The sequence below is a fragment of the Micromys minutus genome (genome assembly GCF_963924665.1).
Source record: "Micromys minutus genome assembly, chromosome: 14".
Classification (NCBI taxonomy): domain Eukaryota; kingdom Metazoa; phylum Chordata; class Mammalia; order Rodentia; family Muridae; genus Micromys; species Micromys minutus.
In genome coordinates, this window is record NC_137983.1 from 44,164,872 (window position 1) to 44,187,735 (window position 22,864).

At 45.4% G+C, this 22,864-nt stretch overlaps 1 protein-coding gene across 1 annotated transcript in view; it reads left to right on the forward strand.

The window, feature by feature from the left end:
- IDO2 (indoleamine 2,3-dioxygenase 2) overlaps positions 1-22,864 on the forward strand; it is a 62,408-nt gene that overhangs the window by 24,245 nt on the left and 15,299 nt on the right. Inside the window, exons 12-16 of the mRNA XM_080928956.1 lie at positions 9,803-9,898; positions 13,921-14,040; positions 16,336-16,454; positions 20,134-20,233; positions 21,122-21,239. Of these exons, the coding sequence (XP_080785082.1) occupies positions 9,803-9,898; positions 13,921-14,040; positions 16,336-16,454; positions 20,134-20,233; positions 21,122-21,239 (553 nt within the window). The remainder of the gene's footprint in view (positions 1-9,802; positions 9,899-13,920; positions 14,041-16,335; positions 16,455-20,133; positions 20,234-21,121; positions 21,240-22,864) is intronic.

Sequence of the window (22,864 nt, forward strand, 5' to 3'; positions counted from 1 at the left end):
TGGGGACTTGAAACACAATGAATCCAGAGTTCATTGTAGAGACAAAGAGGCCAGATTGCATAATGGTTAGTGCTGACCAGGGTTGAAAAATGTATATGGAAAGAAATATGTAATAACTCAAGTAAGGGAGGTCTGGTTTACCAGTATTAAAGAACAAAACAAAAACAAAAACAAAAACAAACAAAAGAAAACTGGAGGAGAGACAATGGGGAAACAGGTAGTCAGGATTGAATTAAATAAGAAAAAATAAATAAAAAGGTAAAGTACATGACTAATCCCAGGTTTCTGCACCAGTTGAATTAAAAAGAAAAAGAAAAGAAAGGAAAAGAAAAAGGAAAGACAGACAGATAAGAACAAAGGAAGACAGAAAGAAAAAAGAAAGGAAGAAAGGAAGGAAGAAAAAAAGAAAGAAAGAAAGAAAGAAAGAAAGAAAGAAAGAAAGAAAGAAAGAAAGAAAGAGAAGAAGGGGTCTGACTGCTCATAGTTATGGTGGAGGAGAAGGTTTCCAGCAGATACAAGTGCATAGCCAGAGGCAGGAACATGTTGGAAAGTTCAGAGTGGTCATGACCCTGGGTCCTGTGGGGAGAGGGGGAAGCCCAGCCCCCAAACTAGAGAAGTTTAGGGTAGGGCAGGGCTCGGCAGCCAGCAGGTCCTGGTAACAGGTAGGGACTGAGAGTTGCCAGAGAACCTGGAGACTGCTTTGATATGTTAAGTAGGCACCACAACCTTTTGTCTTGGGTTTGAAGCCAAGAAGGCCTAAGCAAATGGGAACAGCACAGCCCTGAAACCAGTTGAGTTTTAAACAATGAAACAACTGAACACGTTCTCTCTCTTTTGACAAGATGCCCAAGCTACAGAGAGACTTAAGACAATCAACACACCTTGAGAAGGGACGCTTACATCAGCTCTGGAAAATATGTGTCTAATACAGGAGGCTCCCAAGATGCACTGGTTTCGTAGCACAGCTGTAATGGCTAGCTACTTTGAACAGTAACCAGTTCTCTTACCCCCCTGCCAGCCCTTTCAGAAGTTCCCAGCTTCAAACATTTACCCCAATTAGTCCTTCCTCAGTTCCCTAACAGTGTCCTTAAACAATACCCCCCAACCCCCCATCTCCCAGAAACTAGCCACTCCAAACTGCTTTGGACAATCCGATCAGCACACCTTCTCTTGGCTCAACTATCTCCCAACCATATATTCTCATCTCTTCCAGCTGCCTTCTCTTCTCACTCTGCTAGCCCAATCCCCTTTCCCTGACTCAGCTGGCTCTTTTATAGGATATCCTGTTCCCAGAAATGCAAAAAGCAACCAACACTGATGGTCATAGGGTCAAGCCCTTCCAACAGCCAAAAATTCTTAAAGGGCCAGTTGACCCTTTAAAGGGCCAGGAGCACAAGATAAATCACATTATAGTTACATATGACCCAAACTCTGGTGAGCTAAACCAGCTGACTCTTAGTCTGAATTCTGGAAAGGGTAACTAAGGTGCTGGACTGGCAGCACTCCCTCCAAAGCTTGAAGTACAAGATCTGCCTAGGCCTTGCCCAGGCTCCTTATACAGCTTCCTGCCAGGCTTCTTGTATGGCTTCCTGGCTATTGGCTCCTGGTACTGGTCCCTTCTACATCTTTTCCTCATGTGGCCTTCTGAGGCCCAGTGCCTCCTTCTCTGATGTTCTTTTTCTGTTTTTGTTTGGTTTTGGACATTGCTCATTGGTTTTTAAGACCCAAGCTCGTCCCGGATAATCTCATCAGCAAAGGTCTCCAAACAGTGTCACATCCGTATTTCTTAAGGGGACAGACAGATTTGTGCTTTAAGATGTGGAGCAAGGTATGAGCAGATGATGAGATCTTAGGAATGTTGACTGAAAGAACTGTCTTGCCTGAGATTCCCAAACCTGATCTTTCAGGAATGAAGGGCAGAGGGGAGGTAGGGAACGCAGTGGACACCTAGGGACTTGGGGACATAAATTCAGTGATGGAGTGCATTTTTACCATGGATGAAGAGCATGCCAAACATAGAAATAAATAACAAAAATGAAAGATTGAAAGTTGGTTAGATGTCATGGTAAATGGCTGAATTCCTGGCAACTAACAGGAAGGTGTCAAGTTCAAGGCCTGCCTGTAACTCGAACACGTCTGAGGCCAGCCTGAGATATGTAAACAAGCAAAAAGAAAAACAAAACAAAAAAAGCCACTAATCAATCAACAACAAAAATGTTCAGGAAACAGGCCATACACAATCAGGGAGGCTTTGCCTTTGTTTCGGGTGAAGAGTTTTGCTTCTTCTTCTTCTTCTTCTTCTTCTTCTTCTTCTTCTTCTTCTTCTTCTTCTTCTTCTTCTTCTTCTTCTTCTTCTCCTCCTCCTCCTCCTCCTCCTCCTCCTCCTCCTCCTCCTCTTCTTTTCTTCTTCTTCTTCTTCTTCTTCTTCTTCTTCTTCTTCTTCTTCTTCTTCTTCTTCTTGTTTGTTTGCTTGTTTTTGTTTTTTCAAGACAGCGTTTCTCCGTGTAGCCATCCCTGGCTATCCTAGAACTCACCCTGTAGATCAGGCTGTCTTCAAACTCAGGGATCTGTTTGCCTCTGCCGTCTAAAGGCCAGGACTAAAGGCATGCGCAGTTCCTGCATCAGACAACCTCCCATATCTGCCAGTGCTCTGGGATACAGAGTTCGTGTTAGGAAATGGAGCCTAGAACGTTCGTCAGGTGGTATGTTTTAATTTACATTTTTTATTTCTCTATACTTGTCTGTGGTGATTTTTCTGGACAAAAGTTTTTATCTTTTATAATTTCTAAATAGGATGCAAACACTAAAATGTATTTATAATGTGCTCCTGTATTTTCATTCATAATATTTATCTTGTCTCATATTATACTTCTTATAGTATATAACATATTTTGATAACAAGATCACATGGTCCCAAGCCTGGAACCAACTTTTCCTACGTTACCAACTAAAGTTACTGACACTGTAGTAGCCTTAGCCCTCTGGAAACAGCATTGGCCCATTAATTTGACTCTGTTTTAGGCAACTATCATTATCCTGAAAACAGTTTCTGTCCATCTATGACACGCCCTGGGTACAATCAGCGTGACTCACTAAGAGGGTGTTCCCGTTTGCTTCTGGTTTCCGTGATACAACTAAAAGCAACTTTTGGAGGCATGGGTTTATTTGGCTTGTAAGTTCCTCTTACAGTAGATCACGGAGAGATGCCAGGTCAAGAACTCAAGCAGGGCCCTGGATGCAGGTAGAAATACTCCTCCTTGGCTTCAGCTACACCTCCCAGAACCACTCTGCATAGAGATAGCTCCACCCATAATGGGCTGGGCCTCCCTCCATCATTGGCGACAACGACAACTAACAGGCACGGATAGGAACCAATCATAACTCTGCTGTGCATTTCTCCCATTGCCCTTTAGAACGGTTTCACCGGGCCTCTCACACTGCGCATTCAGCGTCCCCTGGGAATTTAATACCCCTTGCCTTCTTTTCTCTTTTCTGTGCCAAGATGCCAGCTCTTCCTACGTCTCTCGCTGAGGTTCACCTAGACTAGAATCTTCCACATGAGAAAGACCACCTTAGTCCTTGTCTTAAGGGTAAGCTGGCAGGGTTACGATTGCTATAAAACAACTTTAAAATCTATTCTTAATGTCTTATATATATTTATATTATAAATGTGTAAGGAAAACTGTACACGAGAAGGAAAAGAAATGCCCTGGGTTTTACTTACCTGTCATCCTGGAGCTGGCAGGCTTTACTATAGAATTATGGGCGTCCAATGGGACAGGTATTCCTCTGTTTTATGTCATGTTTACTGCTGAGCAGGGGACAGTATCTGGCATCGTATGGTACTTATACGTTTTTGAGCTTCTGTTGAATAAGGACTCTAATACCCCTTCCTCCTCGCCACCCATAGGAGACCAAGGCGCATGGATCTCTGTGAGCTTGGGGCCAGCCTGGTTACATAGCATGGACTTGTGTCAAAATAATAATAATAATAATAATAATAATAAAATACTATATAATATTACAATAAATACTAACAATCACAATTGTTAAAAGAAAATAATTAAGAAAATATAACACCATGCTTGTAAATATTGTTTTTTAAGATATTATTGGACTCTTTAACCTGGTAAAAACACATCAGCATTCTTTCTCAAAACCTAGTATCACTCAAGGGCTGTTTGACCCACTATGTCTTAGTTATTCAGATCTAATGTATTCTTGGCACACAGTTTATACTGTACATTGCACTTTGTAAGTTTTTGTTTATGTTTACCTAGAAAGATAAATAAACGTAAACCAGGACATGCGTTTGTAAAAAGCAAGGAATTCGAGGCTGAGTGTCATAGCGTGCACCTGAAGTCCCGGCACTCTAGAGGCCACGGCAAGAGGTGAAGGAAGGCTGGAGAGAGAGGCCAAAGATTTTATCATTTTTATTCACCCCACTTCTGCGTCTTTTTGGATTTCGGAATAAAAGACAAGAACAAAAACAACCAGCAAACATACAAACAAACAAAAGCCCCACAACATTTTAGACATCCACTTTCCTTTTCTTTGACACTCAGCTCTGCCTATACCACATCCCTCCCCTCTTCCCCGTGTTTATCCTGGACAAGCACTGGAAAGTTTCTACGACCTTTGTGTCCGAAGGGGTTTGGCTTGGACCCCAAACGCATGTGCTGCACCGGGAGAGTTAACCTCCCTGAGCCTTAGCTTACTAGTCAGTTCCTGTGGCTGTGATAAGATGTCCCCTGACAAACACAATAGAAGAGGGAGGGGTTTGTTTGGGTTCACAGGTCAGCAGAAGCCATGTTGGCCTGAACTGAAGGCATCTGGTCGTGTCGCACCCACAGCCAAGAAGCAGAGAGAGAGGAACAGTGAACCTTAGCTGTCTTTCTCACTGTCCCATAATCTAGGGCCTCATCCCATGCAATGGTGCCACCCGTAGCCATCCTAAGGAGATGGCCTCTCACAGCTGTGCTGAGGCTCACCTCTCAGTCATTCCTGACAAACGGACACGTTCTGTATCTCTGTGTGGAGAGAACGAACTATGAGCCTCATGACACAAACACCCACAGATTAAAGACAAGCATCAGTGTGCAGACTAGAAATAATATCAAAAAGTGACTTTGGGAAGAGGGGAATTTTCTAAGTATGTTTTAACACCAGGAGAATGGGCGAGATGTGGCTTGTTTCACTATTCCATTAGGAGTAGCTACTTAAAACACACGTAAAGGACACCATGTTTGGGATATATATTGGGTTTCAGTCTAGCCTGGGCTAAAGAATGACACTTGGTTTTAAAACAAAGAATAAAAATCGAGTGACTAATGCTTATGAAAGTTGAACTTTCAGGAATCTAAAATTTTAAAACTAAAATGGTAACTAATTGATGGTTATTTGGGAACAGCTATCTAAGGAGCCACACTGGAACCTCCGAAGTGTGGCCATCTTAGATGAGAGGGCAGGGATTGGAGTGCTCTATCATCTACTTTAGAGAGTTGATGCTTTTTTTGAACACCCTGTTAGCAATGCTAACCCAGAGGACTATTTCATTTTCTTCTTTAGGAATTGGGAAGCCAGTAACAGAGCAACTGAGTAGCAAAGACTTATTCTTGGCTAAGAATAGGAGACACAGGGCAACAAACCACAAATTCACTCCGTGATCTGTTGTGGTTATAGGCACAGGATCAAGGAGCTGAGTGAGGAAGAGGCTGGTGAGCAGGAGACACTTTGTTACTGGGAGACAGATTCAAATATTTTCTAAGACTAGGTGGAGATTTCCCAGGAATTTCACCAATATGTCCTTTTCAACTCTTTAAAAATTTACTTACTTAATTTAGTATGCGTGAGAAAGACAGAGAGAGGGAGAAAGGGGGAAGGAGAGGGAGAGGAGGGAAGAAAGACAGAGAAACAGAGAGAGAAAAAAAGACAGAGGGAGGGAGGAGTAGAGGGAAAGGGGGAGAGAGAGTGGGAGAGAGGAGAGGGAGACAGAGAGAGAGGAAGAGGGAATAAAGGGAGAGGGAGAGAGAAAGAAACAGAGAGACAGGGAGGGAGAAAAAGGAGAAGGAAAGGAGAAGAGAAAGAAAGAGATACAGAGAGAGAGAGAGAGACAGAGACAGAGACAGAGACAGAGACAAAGGGAGGGAGAGGGAGAAAGAAACAGAAAGACAGAGAGGGAGGAAAAGGAGAAGGAAAGGAGAAAGAATGAGATACACACACACACTCAGAGAGAGGGGGTGGAGGGAGGGAGGGAAGGAGGGAGAGAGAGAGAGAGAGAGAGAGAGAGAGAGAGAGAGAGAGAGAGAGAGAGAGAGAGAGAGAGAGACTGATGTCACAGTGAGTCTCTACAGCTCAGTGGACAACTGTCTCAGGAACTGGTTCTCTCCTGCCACCTTGTGGAATACAAGATGGCCTTGGGTCTTCAGTCCTGCTGGCTAGCCTACTTTTCTCAATTTTTATGGATCTTTCTGATCATCTCCCTAGCAACAGATAACCGTGAAGTTACTGAGGTCGGCATGGAGTGTGCAATGTAGGTGCTATATTATGAAGTTGGTGTTTAGCAGTCACTCCAGCACTTAGGTGACTCTGATTAACTGCCTGAAGAGCAACCTCTGGCCTATACCATCTTATACAAAGGAAATCAGATTAAAGCCAGGAAGAAATTCTAGAGGCTAAGTCAGAATACTGATGAGTCTCTTGCCCTTGGAGTTGAAGCTTTCTTTTTATTTTTAAGTGTACATGCCTTTGAAAAGGTAATAATCATAATTAATAATAACTATTATTATTATTATTATTATTATTATTACTAGTAGTAGTAGTAGTAGTAGTAGTAGTAGTAGTTGTAGTATGTTGGTTGATGTTGCACATTAGGCTCACTGCTCTTCAGTGAGCTAATATTTCCCATCAGGCCTAGCACCATATAAATGTTAGGTTAGAGTTAGGGGCTAAGCAGACCGCATTTCTATGTCCTCTTACTGGTACTAGCAGGCCCCACCATAGGAAATCTGTAGGACTCTGACAAACTTCCCCAGAGGTCCTGAAACTCTTTATCCTCCTCATAGCTGATTCTGGGCTTCCTGGCACTCGTGAAGGTGTAGAACGGTGTGTTTGAATTTGTCAGACAAATTTCCTAGATAACCAGACTGGAGAGAGCAATGACCGACATTTAAAAATGTAGAGACCTCAGAATGCAGACATCAAGAAGCTAAGGCACATCCCACGTGTGTGTGTGGGGGGCTTATTAATCAATTAAATAAATAGATGTGGTAGGTACATGTATGAACTGACATCAAAGAAGATGCATGCTGTCTAAGGAGAGACTTGCCTGATGTTTCTCTCGTCTCTAGCATGGCAACTTTAAATCTGACAATTAAGGGTAACCAATATAATTCTGTACTTTCTCCAGTCTCTAGAGCAGGGATTCTCTAAAATTCAACCAAAAGGGTTGAGACCCCTTTGGTGGTTGCATATCAGTTATGAAGTAGCAACAAAATGATGTGTGTGTGAGTGTGTGTGAGTGTGTGTGTGTGTGTGTGTGTGTGTGTGTGTATGTGTGTGCAGGGGTGATGGGTACCACAATGTGAGGAACTGTATTAAAGGGTCACAGTATTAGGAAAGGTGGGATCCAGTGTTGTAGAGGAAAGGCTGAAAGACAAAATGCGTTTAAAATGAGTTCTAGTGCTGCCTTAGAGGTGTGCTTAGCAATCTTCTGGGTAAGAATCAAAGAGACCCTGGAGCCTAGCAGTACCTGTGGTTGAGGTGTCACCTCCTACCCAAATGAGTTGTAGAACACCTTTCAAACTGTTCTCTTCTCTTCTGGATTACTCGCAAGGCTTGGTCCCTGTCAAACTCAGGCTGGGTCAAGCACTTAGCTGATGGGTAACTGGCCGCGGGGCTCCACCAGAGTGTCAGCTTTAGTATGTCTGGGGTGATAACCAGGAGACTGTGGGTTGAACAGTCTCTGAGGGATACAGGTACTGTCTGTGGACACTGACCACACTTGGATGCTTTGCGGTTTAGTTTGTTGAGTTTACGGGAGTTCAAACATGAGTCATTGGAATAAAAAGAAGAGGCGGCCTTCCTCTTGGATCTAAGGGGAAAGAAAAGACTACAGCCTAGAGTCTTAGTTCTCAGAAATGAACTGTTTAAGATTTCTCATACGAGCTAGGAAGACAGAACCCAGCCAAGTTTAATTTAATTCTGAGTAGGATTCCTTATTTAGGTACCAAAGAAGGAAAAGGCATGGTTAGTGACAGCTTCTTTCCTAAGTCCCACACCCAAAGAGGCAATCTGAGTTCTACTGACTTTACATGTGCAGTTTTGTATTTCAAAGAAATATTCTAGTCCAGCATTTCAGTTACTATGTTCAAATATATTCTAAAACATACAGATCACTACTGATCACACCAGTGAGACTAAGTAAGTTAATGGTTCACAGATACATCAGCATGAATCTGGCTACCATATGGTCTTTCTTTATGGCTCATTGAACCTCTAGAATTGTTTTTTTGTTTTTTTTTGTTTTTTACCTATTTGATGGAGTCAGTTCCTGTGCCTACCTTGTACATATCTTCCAGTGTGCTAATCTAGGCTTTCTTGATGTTTCAGTTTGCATAACCTTCAGAAGAACCTGCCACACTCTGTGCTTTATATTTTAGTGACTTATTTCTGAGCCTCACACTTCTTGGCACATCATGTGTGTTCCTACAAAAGTGGAAGCTGAATCTATTGCAAACTAGCTTGTCGCCAACTCTGACCTCTACTTGCACTTCCAGTGTGTTCTGACTCACTGCACAGTCTCTCTGTTCATAAAGATGGTCATGGTTTTCATCCATTTCTCTGTAACACAGAGGGCACACATCACTTGAACAACCTATTCACTGAAAACCCATTGGGCTCCAGGTTTGGTGAACATTTTCTGAAAGGCCAAATAAACTTCTTTTGCATAGCATACAGGTTTCTGCTGTGATTGCCCAGGTCTGTTGCTTGTATTTGAAAGCAAACAGACAGTGGAAGTGCATGAGTTTTAGTATGAAGTGGTTCATAGAAATGGGTGTGGCCTAACTAGGCAGCTCAAGTGATGCTGGACGCTAGAGGCTGAAGCAGGAGGATCTCAAGGTCAATGGCAGCCTGGGAAACTCAGAGACTGTCTCAGGACAAAAACTAAACCTATATACTTAAAGACTCGTATCTACAATTCAGTAGAAGCTTGTGAATTCAAGATCAGACTCTGCTATGTAGCAAAAGTCTGTCTCAAAAGACTGGAAATACAAAACTCACAGTGAAGAGAAGTCACTTGCAGACTTCAGAACCAGGCTTGATTGTCATGTTTCTGGGAATATTTCCTTTTCATTCCCATGATAGGCTGACAGAATTAACCCTTACCCCTTCTTGAGAGTCTCAAGCACCCATGTACGCATGCACGCATGCATGCACGTGCACACAAACACACATGCACACACACACACATGCACACACACATGCACACACAGACACACACGCTCACAAGCATACACACCCAGATGTTTGCACAGGCACATGCAAATGCAAACACACACACACACACGCACACACACACACCAGTATGAAGCATGTAAGGACCCATTTGCCTCCACTTATTCCCTCCCATGCTACATATGAGGTCTGTATTCTAGTCATCTGCATGTCTGTGTGGCTTGTCTAGCCTAGTCGGGCTTGTAGTAAGCTCTCTTTGCACACCTGGGTTGACTTAAATTCTCCCAAAGAGCAACTCCAAAGCTGCTCCCTGTAAGATACTGAGCTGTTTCTATTTGAAATGCAGAAAGAACTTCCTGATCATTACAAGCCTTGGATGGAAATTGCCAACAGACTTCCTCACTTAATTGAGAGCCACCAGCTCAGAGCTCATGTGTACAAGGTACGCTGCTTTGTTCCTTTCTTCACGTTCCTCCTCTCGCCTCCCCTTCCATTTCCATATCCCCTTCCTTCTCAGCTTTCTGGGAGTGAGGCGGTTGGCTTGGCAGGGGGACCTGACCCTCGCCACTGAAGCTGTCAGCAAACCTCTCTCCCGTATTGCGCACAAACAGCACCTGAGACACATCGAGTCCTCATCCTGTGTTTGTGCAAAAACAATGATAGATGAGAACTGAAAATAAATTGTGGGGAAATGAGGAAGACACACGTGGAGGCTGTCGGGAGCCATTTTGCTTCCCTCTGTGAAAGCCTACCTGTCCGGCAGAGTCAAGTCAGACCAGGGTCTGCTGGCAGACTCACGACCTCAAGGCAAGGGCTGAATGTTCTGTTAATCTTGAAGGAAGGAACAAGGAGGAATGGGGAGGCTTCCAGATGGGTACAGATATCGAATGTGTCTCTGCTGGCTTGTGACCTTGTTTCCTACGATACTGTAAAGTATATAAAGCCTATGAGAATTAAGCCCAAGGCTGCTACAGTACTGACCGGACAGTCCTCCTGATTTCTAACCTCTGTCTCTGAGTTTTTTTCCCCTCTTTCCCATAATCCTCACTCCGCCCTCAGTGGACTGCTCTACTTCGTCCCGGCTGGACCGGTCCAGGAGATGCTCAGTGGGCTTGTTCCAAACCACATGGTCACTGCTCTGCTATCTCTGGGAGGGCACCCTGCCCTTAGTATGTTATATACCAGCTGAATCAAATGTCTTTCTGGTTTATAAACTCAGAGTCAGCCCTGACTAAGTAGAAATAATAAAATCCATAGACACCACATTAGAACTTACATGTGCGTAAGTATATGACGCACATCTGTGACAGAGCAATTTCTCTCTAAAACGAATAAGGAAAATATGACACCCCTCCTCCCCCACAGAAGACATACTTCGATTCAGGAATTTTATAGTAAGCATGAAACAGAGTTGGTCTCAGAATCTCACTTCCTTCTTTGAGAAATGGAGAAAGTCCTCATCTCATGGCTGTGAGCATTAATGGCTTTCATAAGGACCCTTTCAGAGTCGCTGCTAGGTAACAACATCCATGATTTGCAATCTTTTCCCTGCCTCATCTTCACCTGCCACAAGCAAGCCACAAGATGTCAGATGTTCAAGCAAGGCACTCCACACTGTAGTACCTTCTTCGCTGATGCTGAATGTCTAGTTGTGTACTGATTTTTAAAAATACTCATTAAATGATCCTTACAGGCTATTCAGAAATCAGGACAGGCAGCTGGTCCCAGTAATGCTCTAGATAAACACCCTCCATCCCCCGCACTGAGGCTGAGGACTGAAAGAGACCCAGTATGAAAGTATAAATAAAAGAGTTAGTTGTTGCACAAAACTCACACAAAGCCCCACAAAGATGGTTTGTACGTGCTGTTGACACATTACACTAACAGAACATCAAAGGGAAAAAAGATGGAAAACAGTAGAAGAAAATAACTAATGGTGACCTATGGCCTACACATACACATGCACACATATGCACATGCATGTGCAAACATATATCTCCACATACATGACACACACATACACATATCACCATACACACATACACACATCACCACACACACATGTGCACACATAGGCACACACATGTACATGTACAAACATATATCACCACACACACTGCGCACACACTCACATACCCTCAAACTCATGTGCGTGCCTACAGACACATATCCACAAAACCTACAGTGAACACAGGACCCTGAATCAAACTTCGAGTTTGAAGAACATGCACACTGTCCCCCAAATATCCTCACAGGGTGTGTCACCCTCAAAGCTCCTTCCCTCCCTGACTGATGTCTAGAACCCACAAAAATGTTAGCTGTGCACCAGCGAGGAAGGGCAACGGTTTGCTGGTAGAGGCTCTCCCACAAACCCATGCGTCTGTCTTCATCACCGTCATTTACACAGCACGGGATGAGTTACTGGCCAGGACGTAGTGGGCCAAGCTGTTATGACGGTTGTGGGTGTCAGGGAAGTGAACAACATCGGTGCAGATACTGAATACGCAAGTGCTTTGCTCCAGATAGACCGTTGTGTGAACTGATCTCGAAGAAACGTTCACCCAAAAGAAGAAAAGAGCAGATGAACATCCAAAGTTGGTTGCTGGAGCCACTTCCATAGCAACAAGATAACAGAAGTCGGGAAGGGGGGGAGAAGGAGAAGCCCATGAATCTCCATCAATAAAGATATCTGTTACATAAATGAAAATACGCAGTGGCCACGTAGACACGTGTCTGCATCTCTTGGGCATGGGGCACATCTGTAGTTTACTGAGCACTAGGAAGTGCGTGACAGTATATGCAGAATTATTGAACATCTACTTCATGTGAATGTGTGCTTAACATTTATAGGTATGTAGATGATGGGGGTAGAGATAGGTATACGTGTTTACCGTCTGAGAGTCTTAACATGTAGCTCAGGCTGACTTTGAATTTGATGACTTCCTGTCTCAGCCTCCAGAGTGCTGGAGTCATAGCCCATGCCCTTCTGTATGGAAACAAATGTCCCGCCCTATATGGATTCACCTTTGCATTAAAGTATGCCTTCCACTGAGTTCAAGAAGTGGTGTCCACAAGCACCCAGTGTGTGTCAGAAACGCTCAGCTCTTTAGTGAAGTCAGCAGGCTGGCTCACCTGGTTCAGAGAACCCTTGAGTGATTCCTGAGTTCTCAGAGAAGAGTATTGAGATTGATTTTCCAGGTTAAACACATAATCAAATAAAGTCTGGGAGGTAAAGGGTGTGTGGCCTTCTGTCTGACCACCTGAAGCAAAATGATTAGCTACAAAGGTATCATTTCCTTTTCAGTCCCAATGGTTGCTTTTGAATCACATGTATGTTTAGAAGGTATGGCCAGCAATCCTGACATGTGCAGGGACTCTCCAGAAAACATTCATCCCGTGGACCTCGTTCCTTTACACAGAGATGTCCTGTCCTGTAGGTGGCCTTCTTCAACACCGGAGGTGTGACAAGGACAAAGGATGAGAAGACGCAGACTAGATTTCGAAGACCTTGAACGACTGCATGCTAAAATATCTTTTATATGTTGACTCAACAAAGTACATTATTAGAACTAACTTTACTTCTTTTTTGCTTAAAAAAAAAAAAAAAAAAAACCGTGGGTGCAGGAAATTTTCAAACAAGACCTGTGACTCATGCATAATTCTAGTGATCAGGGCTGTGGTCAACCCGCAGAGCTGACTCCTTCCTTCCTGATTCTGTGACTCTAGCAAGTGCCTCGGAGACAAGTTTATCCTTTGGCTCCCCTTTAGCCTCAAATTTCAAGAACCAGGCAGGTAATTACTGCTGACATCCTCTGCCCCCTAGCGGCCGGAGGAGGAAGGGCTCTGTGCCGCCTCTGTTCGCACGGTCCAGCCCGCCCCCAGGAAACTGTGGTCCGATTGTGTATTGATTTTTTTCCCCCAGGGTGACCATTCCGCGTCACCAGGAGCTGTGGTTTCCCACAGGGATGATGTGGGGATAGAGTTAGGTGGAAAGCCCCATCACCTCATCTGGCTGGGTTGTGGTTGTTTGACGACGATCCGAGCCAGCTTTATACCCAGCCGAGCCATGGTTTTGTGGGGAGTTTACACCCCTAACCCCACTGGGTCTCGCTGAGTTCAAAATTTTAAGACAGTTAAAGGGTTTAAAAAGCTGAGAGCTTCCAGGTATTACAGGTCTGCTGCGTGGGGAAGCGGGGAACTTATCTCAACCTCGATGCGATTCTCAAAGCAATAGATGGAGACTTGCAGCGTATGGTGCAAACTGGGCACAACTCAGACTATGGGCTCCAGGACGTGGCACTTCCCACACTGCATTTAAGAGCTGGTTTAAGTGAGTGTGCATAGAGATGCCTGTTGAAAGCCAAGGAGCTGCTAATAGCTGTGGGACCCCCAAGTTATGGACTGGTCCTAATCTGCCACCTTTCCCATTATTTCAGCCTCTAATTCTTTTAATCTCTTGAATAGATGCCACTCCTGGACTGCAGGTTCCTAAAGAGTTACCGGCAGCGGCGCCTGGCACACCTGGTGCTGGCCTCTATCACCATGGGATTCGTCTGGCAGGAAGGGGAAGCCCAACCCCAAAAGGTGAGGGGCAAGGAGAGACCTATCAGGTGCTGCTGGACTCCAGGTTCCAAGGCCCAGTTTCCAAAAAATCAGTGGAAGGCTAGCAAAGAGGGCTAGATTTTTCAACTAATGGCCACTTTTAAAGAATCTTGGAATCGCCTCTCCCATTCCAAGAATATGTGGGGAGCTTCCTCAGATTCTAAGAACCCATAAAACACCCTGCAGAATTTTATATTTCCTAATACCTTAGTTATCATGATTTTCACAATTACTCCATTGTACAGACACCCACGGAGCTGTCCCAAAGCTCAAAGTTCACGTCTGTGTCCCAGATCAGCCTGGGGACAGTTGGAAAGCCAGTTTCTGATTCCGCTGAAGTAACTGTCTTTCCCAGAGACATAAAAATTGGGGACTCCCTTACTTCCTTACTATCACATTCTGCCTAGCATACTCTTGCTTTAGTTTAGCAACCCTTTGTCTAACTCTCTCCATAACTTCCTGGTTTCAGTCTATCCCTCAGAGTGTAAAACCTTCTCTAGTCCTGAGAGATTTTAAAAATCTTTTCATTTTATTTGATTTTATTTTGAGTCAAGGTCTTACAAAGTAGCCCAAAACTGGACTAGAACTTTCTCTCTTGTCCAAGTTGTTCATCTCCAGTTCATGACTGTTTTGCCTCAGCCTTCCACTGGCCGACATCACAGGCTCGTGCTGCCCTGCACAGTTATACGTTCATCCCTTGAGCTGTGCCCCGTGACAGTGCTGAGATGGATTCCAGGGCCTGGGCGTGCTGAGTTAATATTTACCACTCAACGGGACCTCCATTCCCTCTTCCTTTTCCCTGAGCTTCTCTTTCCCGGAAATCAAGGCGCTGCTCTCATTCCAGAATGCGTGAGAAACCCAAAGCGCGCTTCAGTGGTTCATCTCATAGATTGTCCTGCACAGAAATACTTGAGACCGAGAAGAAAGGATAGCATCGAGCCTCTGCTCCTTCAGATTCTAACAGGATACCATAACCTATCTCATCTTCAGAACTCAGTTCTGCTGTTGAGAAGCTTAGAGCCCAGGCTAGTGACAGGACACCCTGATGAGTTCCCTACATAGGCTTCCTAAACCTAGGAGAGGAGGGAAGCAAAGTTTAGCCCCCAAGGCCACCCCGTCCCCACCCCTCACTTTGTAAGTCTTCCCTGACCTTCCCCTTCCCCAGTAGAGTGTCTGCCTCCCATCTTCCAATTCTCCCCAGCTCTGCCTTCTGTAGAAGCTTAGCAGAGTTCTATGACCTGTAGCTGTTCTTTACCCAAAACACACTCCTTTCCTAACCCCGAGGAAGGAAGAATGGCGGACACAGATCTTCCTTAAACTCTTCAGTCCTGGGCTAGGGAGATGGCTCAGTGGGAGCAACTGGGAGCAAGCAGGCCTGACACCGAAGCTAAGTGTCCCACAACCCACACCGAAGCTAAGTGTCCCACAACCCACTTGAAAGCTGGCACAGGTGGCAGGGAACAAGAGAGACCCTGTCTCAAACAAAGTGACGGTGAGGATCAGCATCCAAAGTTGTTCACTGAATTCCACACGTTCACCTTGGTATAAATGTGCCTACATTTACGTCTGTCTGTCTGTCTGACTCTCTCTCTCTCTCTCTCTCTCTCTCTCTCTCTCTCTCTGTCACTCTTCGTCTTTCTCCATTACTCTCCTTTCACCTCTCTCTGTCTCTCTGTCTCTCTGTCTCTCTGTCTCTGTCTCTCTCTCTCTCTCTCTCTCTCTCTCTCTCTCTCACACACACACACACACACGCACGTATGTATACACATACACACACCTCTGTTTTATCTATGTGTATTGTTGCTTCTATTTTGCATCATGTGCATCAATGCCTGTATCTATATATAGATCATATATATACATATATAATATATATTATTTGCAATCTATCATCTATCTAGAGAGCACTTTACAGTGCTAGCTCTTAGTCTTCAATTTACACCAAAGATTTTGGTGAAGTAATTCTAATTCTCCTCCTTCTTCTCCTTCTTCTTTTCCTTCTCTCCTTCTTCCCCTTCTTCTCTCTCCTGCCCCTTCCTCCTCCTCCTCTTCTTCTACAGTTTCCAGAGGTACTGGGTCTCATGTGTACAGAGTGCTCCATCTCTGAGTTTTGAGTCTTTGGCAACATGTTCTCCCAACCAGCATTCTCCCATGTGTAGGTACAGGTGTGGAACACCCAGGGATTCACGCTTGGTTTCCTGGTTACTTATCACAGGCAACCATGGTGGTTTCCTCTGACGGTCGAATGTACTAATTGTCTGAAATCCTGTCCTAAAGGTGCTGCCGAGAGCTCTTGCCATCCCTTTTGTTGAGATATCCAGGAACCTGGGACTCCCGCCTATCCTGGTCCACTCTGACCTGGTGCTGACAAACTGGACCAAAAGGAACCCGGAAGGGTAAGGAGGGGAAGGGTTCTTCAGGTAGCAACAGGCTGAGGTTCAGGAAAGACTCAGGACTTCAACTGTCCTCACGGGAAAGACTTGGGGTCTTAGGCTACTTTGTAGTGAGCCGTGACTTCTCATCCATCACTTGCTTTAGGGTTGCGAAGAACAATACATGCATTTGAACTCAAGACATTTCTTCTTCCTGGGCTTTAGCACACTGGCTTACTTCCGGTTCCCATCTGGATTCTCAATCAGACCCTCAGCCTTCAGCTGTAATGATCACACTGGGCTGTTTTTCTGTCAGCATGTTCTGTGCTCCATTCAAGTGAGGTTAGGACTGGGTGTCAGGGATGATCGATATGGTTCAGGTTCGTGGGATTCTGGTTTGGGCCACTTATTCCATCTAGTTTACACCGTTCCATAGTTGCCCTAGGCACAAAAGCATCTGTCTATTGACTTTTCAACGAACAAAAAGATCCATGGAAACTTCATTTTCACAGTCAAATCTCTCCCATGCGGTCAACGCAAGGCAGCATTTACTTCTGTGATAAATTAAAACAGCAAAAGAGGAGTTGAGGATGGACATAAAGGGACCTTTCTTGGCATAATGGCTGTAGATCGTCACACTGTGCTGATGTGGAAGCTTCCAAGAGACTCTTCCTTGTAAGAACTGAGGAAGGCTCCTCTCATCTAAGGACTGCTGAGCCTTAGAACTTTATGCTTTCTGGACTGATGATGTCATATGATGATGATTTTATATGGTGGTGCTGTATGATGATATCATATGATGATGTCATGTGATGATATCATATGATAATGTCATGTGATGATGTCATATAATGATATCATGTGATGATTTCATATAATGGTGTCATGTGATGACATCATGTGATGATTTCATATGATAGCATTATATGTTGATGATAAATTTGTTTGTGACTGGGGACTGAATGAATCTTTGCATCTGAGGCAGGTACTCCCCCTCTGCTTTCTATCCCCAGCCCTCTCTTTAGCATTTATTTAGATATAGTTTCTCATACAGGGTTTATATAGATACAGTTTCTCACACAGCATTTATTTAGATATACTCTCTCACACAATTCCAAAGCTGACCTGAAATCCACACTATAGATCCTTATACCTCAGCCCCTTGGCTATCTGAACTAGCAGCATACACAACCAGACCTGGCTTGATCTTTGACCAATTATACAGTAATAACAACAACAACAAAACTGTTCTGCATTGAAAGCTACTAAATATAGCTTAGAATTGGAGTGGGCAGGATGATACATATATATGCCTGGACTATTGGGGTGACTATGATTCAAGGAAAAGGGAAGAAGGAAGTTTGAAGGGAGAGTGTGTCTGCACAGGGGTAACAGGGTTGAAAACAACCACAGGAAATGAATGCTCCAGCAAGCGAGGTAAAGGGCCCAGAGATGCTGATACAGGCCTAGTCATTATCTCTCTGGGCGATCATCTTCCTGAGTCTTTTAAGGTGTCTACCCAGAGCTTATCTTTGAAGAAATAAAATAGAAGCAAAGCTCTCCCCACCCCACGTCAGTATTGACACAGGGCAGCCCATGATGGATGTCAAAGAACAGCAAAAACAGCATCTTTAGAACTCCGGGAGAACAGCAGGGAAAGCCCAGCGCTGGTCAGATACTGACATAAGGCCAAACAGGTGGGTAGGATTAGAGTAACTGAAGTGCTGTGCCCCCTGAGAGGCAGCAAGAATGAGTGTGCACCTGCACAGGCGCACAGCACAGCCTGTCAGCTGAGATCTGGCTTCTGCTGTCACCCAGTGGCTCATTGCTCATCCTGGGTATGTGCTGACATGTACATGTGTTAAGCTTTGCAGATGAATGTGGGAGCCTGGGTGCCTGGAACCCCAAGAATTATATCTGGTTACCAACCGAGTTGTTCTTTTCTCTTTCTCTTTGCTATCGTCAATAACTATGATGTGGCCAGACCATTGGAAATCAGGTAAGACATCCCTTAAGAACTCCCCACCCTTACCTTTAAAGTCTTATGATAAAAACGTCGAGGGGCATGCCCAGCTGAATGGATGGCGCAGCATCAGCTGCTTACAAATTCATGAAAACTCGAAGACATGTTTAAAAGCCAATAGTCCAAGCGTTAGCTCTGATGGAGGCTGTCTTGTAGGGGTCCAGGGATTAGTTTTTCTTAACCACACATTCCTGTCTGCCCATGATAAAAAAAAGTGTAGTGTAAGAAACAAACAAACAAAAAAACAAACAAACAAAAAACCGTGACTCTGCGAAAAACTGGCAGAGATTTCTTATCCCGGTAGAACATCTGCAAAAGGCAGGTCATGGTGGCTGAAGGGTCCCTTTGAAACTCTTCTCACCAGATGGGCTGGAGCCCTTGTGAGTAGGTGTGTTCTGTAGTCATAGGCTCCGCCTTCCCGGGGGTGGAGTGACAGAGCTGGCAGAGACCACAGCTGCACCCTGCTCACTTTCTCCTCAGCTCTGTGAAGGGTGCTGGTGGAAGGCAAAGATTCCCCAGGCTCACACCTCTGCTGGACTGTGGCAGTGTGGGGCTCCCATCCGAGTTACTGTTTTGAGGTTTGAGCCTTGGCTTCGAGATGCTGGGGACAATGCAGATGTGTGTGGATGCTCGTCTGGGTTATGTATCAGATCAAGACGGCAGGTTGATTAGAAATGACCTCCCTCCTTTTCTCCCTCTCTTTTTTCTTCTCTCATACATTATATTCTAACCACAGTTTCCCCTCCCCCAACTCCTCCCAGTCCTCTTCCCACCTCCCCTGGATCCACTTAGATATCCTCCAAACATGACCTGGCAAGGTTACAAACAACGGCCCCCCACCTTTAACCCCATATGGAGGCTGGATGAGGCGACCCCGTAGGAGGGAAAGGGCCCAAAGAGCAGGCAAAAGAGTCAGAGACTGCCTCCACTTCCACTGTTGGGAGTTCCATAGAAGACCAAGCTACACGCAACCAAAACACAGATGGCCTAGATCACACCGACGCAGGTTCTGCGATTGTCAGCCCCCAAGAGCCCCTCTTAGCAGTTGATTCTGTGGGCTGTGTTCTCATGGTGTCCTCAACCCCTCTGGATTTCTGGGGCTCCACCTACAGATTGTCTATGGAAATGACCCCTTGGGACAGGCTTCCAGCCCCAGCTCTGTGGCAGCATTTCATGCCATGTTAGAACTCTAGCCAGGCACAGAGACATACACCCATAAAATTCACAGTTGGCAGGCAGGGGCGGGAGGATCGTGAGTTCGGAGACAATATCCAATAAATAGTGAGACCCTGTCTCACAAACAAACACCCCAAAAGGCAAAGAGGAAGGCTAAGTTAAGGTCTGAAACCACGCCTGATCTGGTGCCCATGAATAACCAGTTCTATGCCCCTAGATAAGTGGCCTCCCTTCCCTGAGCCATAGTTTCAGATGCTTAAAGATCCCGAAAAGGAACATGGGATCCACTTTGATCACTCAGTCTCTCTCCAAGACCTCTTAGCGTTGCGCCAGAATGACGTGACCCTGAATGGCCAGATCCCCCTTGCTAAGAATGGTTCCCATGACTCTTCCACTAGGGCAGTTGGGATCATGAAGGCCACGGAAAACAGCGAGAGCCCTCAGCTCATAGGAACTTGGCTCTAACTGACCTGGTCTTCTTTCTTCCTTGGCCTCTTCTCCCAGTAACCTGGAAACCATCATCTCTTTTCCGGGGGGAGAGAGCCTGCGGGGCTTCATACTGGTGACAGTCTTGGTGGAGAAGGCAGCAGCCCCTGGCATTAAGGTATCTTCTTACCTCCTAGCTCCTGCATCCTTCGTCAAGGACTCACCCCATCCTCTCCCTATGGTGGTTCCCCCCACATGGATAGACACAGGCCTAGGGTTGACTATGAAAAAAGAGATCCGAGTTCTAGCTTGTGGTGTGCTCCTTTCTCGGTCTGCACACAGGCTGCAACAGACACCCACTGTGCTGGCTGCCTCACTTCTTGGCCCTTCCAAAGCTAGAGTCCTATCGATCACAAAAAGAAGAGAGACTGTTTTATGAAAAGGCAGATAAAAGCAAATCCATACTTGAAGGAGCAGGCAAACTTCCCCCACAGAGATGGCAGCTGAGTTAGGACCAGAAGGAGGGGGGGCAGCATTTATTACTTTCAAGATATCAAGTCTGGAGATACACAGAAGAAATGGTCTCTTCTGGATAGCAGGCATCATTGGAACTCACCAGGTGACCTAGCCCTGGGGACCCAAAATTAATTTTCTCCTTTTAGATCCCATGGGCAGGGTGTAAGACAGTTGACAATGAATCACAAACTCTCATTTATGTCATTTAGATTCATATAAATTTTAGCTTTAAATTTATGCCTGCTCTGTAGTGGAGTGCCGCTGTTGGCATAGATGGAATTCTGAACCTGGAGCACCTAATGTCTGCTGTCATGCAAGAGCGCTACAGTGACGCCGTCCCAGCTGGGGATGCCAGAGTAGAAACGACCGTGATATGGGAAATCCAGCAGGAATGAGAGAACACTAGCACTGAGGCTCTTGATGTCACAATTTATGCTCCAGAGATATTCCAGTGGTGTGGGCTGCTGCCCGGGGATCTGCATCCTGTGTGCGGTTTTAACGAAAAGTTACTTCACGGCACCTGAACTGAGAACGTGAATCTCGTTCCTAGGCCCTGGTTCTGGGAGTGGAGGCAATTCAGAAACACAACCAGGACATCCTGCTAGAGGCCCTGCAGCAGCTGAGACTCTCCATCCAGGACATTACCAGAACCTTGGCCCAAATGCATGGTAAGATGCCCGAGCAGCGCCTCCAGTGGCCTGGACCTGCGCAGCCCCTAAGTGGATGATGGTGGTCCATCTGTCCACAAGATGGCGCTAGTGTTCTACCTTTATTTAGCATAAAGCACCCCAGTCAGAGAATTACTTTTTTCAGTTGGCAGAAATAGTTTTGTAAGAATCGTTCTTTATCTTCTCGCGTGATTGGAGTAGCTTCCCTTCTTCAGGGTCCAGGTACGCCTTTGTTATGCTGAACTTTTGCCAACGCCTGGGAGATTAGATGGATCACAAGGGGAATGTCGGTTGGATGTGTTTCAGCCTCCCAGGTTAGCACACCCCGGCAGAGGTGTGCCATGGAGGTGTCTGCAAGCCCCTTAAGAGTCATTTGCTTTTCCTTTCTCTGGGTTCTAGACACTTGAGCCTGGCCTTACACTTCTCTGGCCAGCGCAAGCAGGAACTGCTGCGGTAGGCGGGAGCAACTGGTATACCATTCCCTGATGGGCCAACTCTTGTTCTGGAAGTACAAAATACCAGGTAGAATCCTTAATTTTCACGAACACAGAAATTTATCAGTTGTGCTTGCTGAGAGTTTAAGGCAGGTTCGAGGGATGAATGTGGCCCCTTAGTGTGAAAAACAGAGTCAAACATCCCTTTCCCCTGAGTCTTGGCTTCCTCAAAGGAAGATTGCCCGGACAGTAGTGTCCAGGGAGAAGAGGAAGAAGGTTTGTAATGCCACCTTACATTGAGGCTCTGTGTTGTCCCCCTGAGGTCACAGGATCACACATTTCCAGCACTAGTTGCTTTAATAAACAGCTTTGCCAAGACACTCTTGGGGTCATTATAGTAAGCATCTCCAGATGCTGATTTGGGAAGATTTTGGAATTTCCTGGTAAGTCACACTGTGTGTTCTCTTGTTGCACTGTAATGCCTAACACAGGCTCCCCCAGTGATAGTTTTTGACCATGTTACAAGTCCAGAAAGACCCTCATGATTTGCTGAAGGAGGTCCAAGGACCTGGGGGAGCTCCCAAATAGACTCCTCCCACCCCATCTGACCATAAAACAGGTTTCTGTATGCGACAGGAGTTTCAAGGTTTTAGGACACACGGGGGGAGGAGGAGGACTGTGTCCACACTATTCAAAGATAGCAACAGCACCCTCCACACCAGCCCATGAGCCCCCCAAAGTGGGAAGGCACTCTTCTCATTTCAGGATGGAGGATGTGTCCCAGCCTCTGACATTCTTGCAATCAAAATAGGGCAGCAGTGAAGACAGTAACTGGTCCAGAAATGGCCAGTGGGTTTTCACCGCCAGTTCTGAGACACCATGGGAAACAGAGTTCCTGGCACCTAACAAGGTGCAGACTAACAAGGACACACAGCTAAGGAGCTAAGGGCCTTCAGAAGATTCTTTCAAACCGAGCCCAGTGTAGCACTGCAGGGCAGAAGCCGGTCACCACCACCTTATGAAGGCACCTTATCAGTAGCACAGTGTCACAGAGAGGGGAGTGGCTCCCTATACTCTAACAGTAATCATAAAAGAGATTATGTTTAAAAAAAAATCAAATGCTGGAAGGCACAGTCAGCACAGTCAGGGGATCGTGCGTGTCCTCAGGACAGTGTCCAGTCCGCAGGCGTT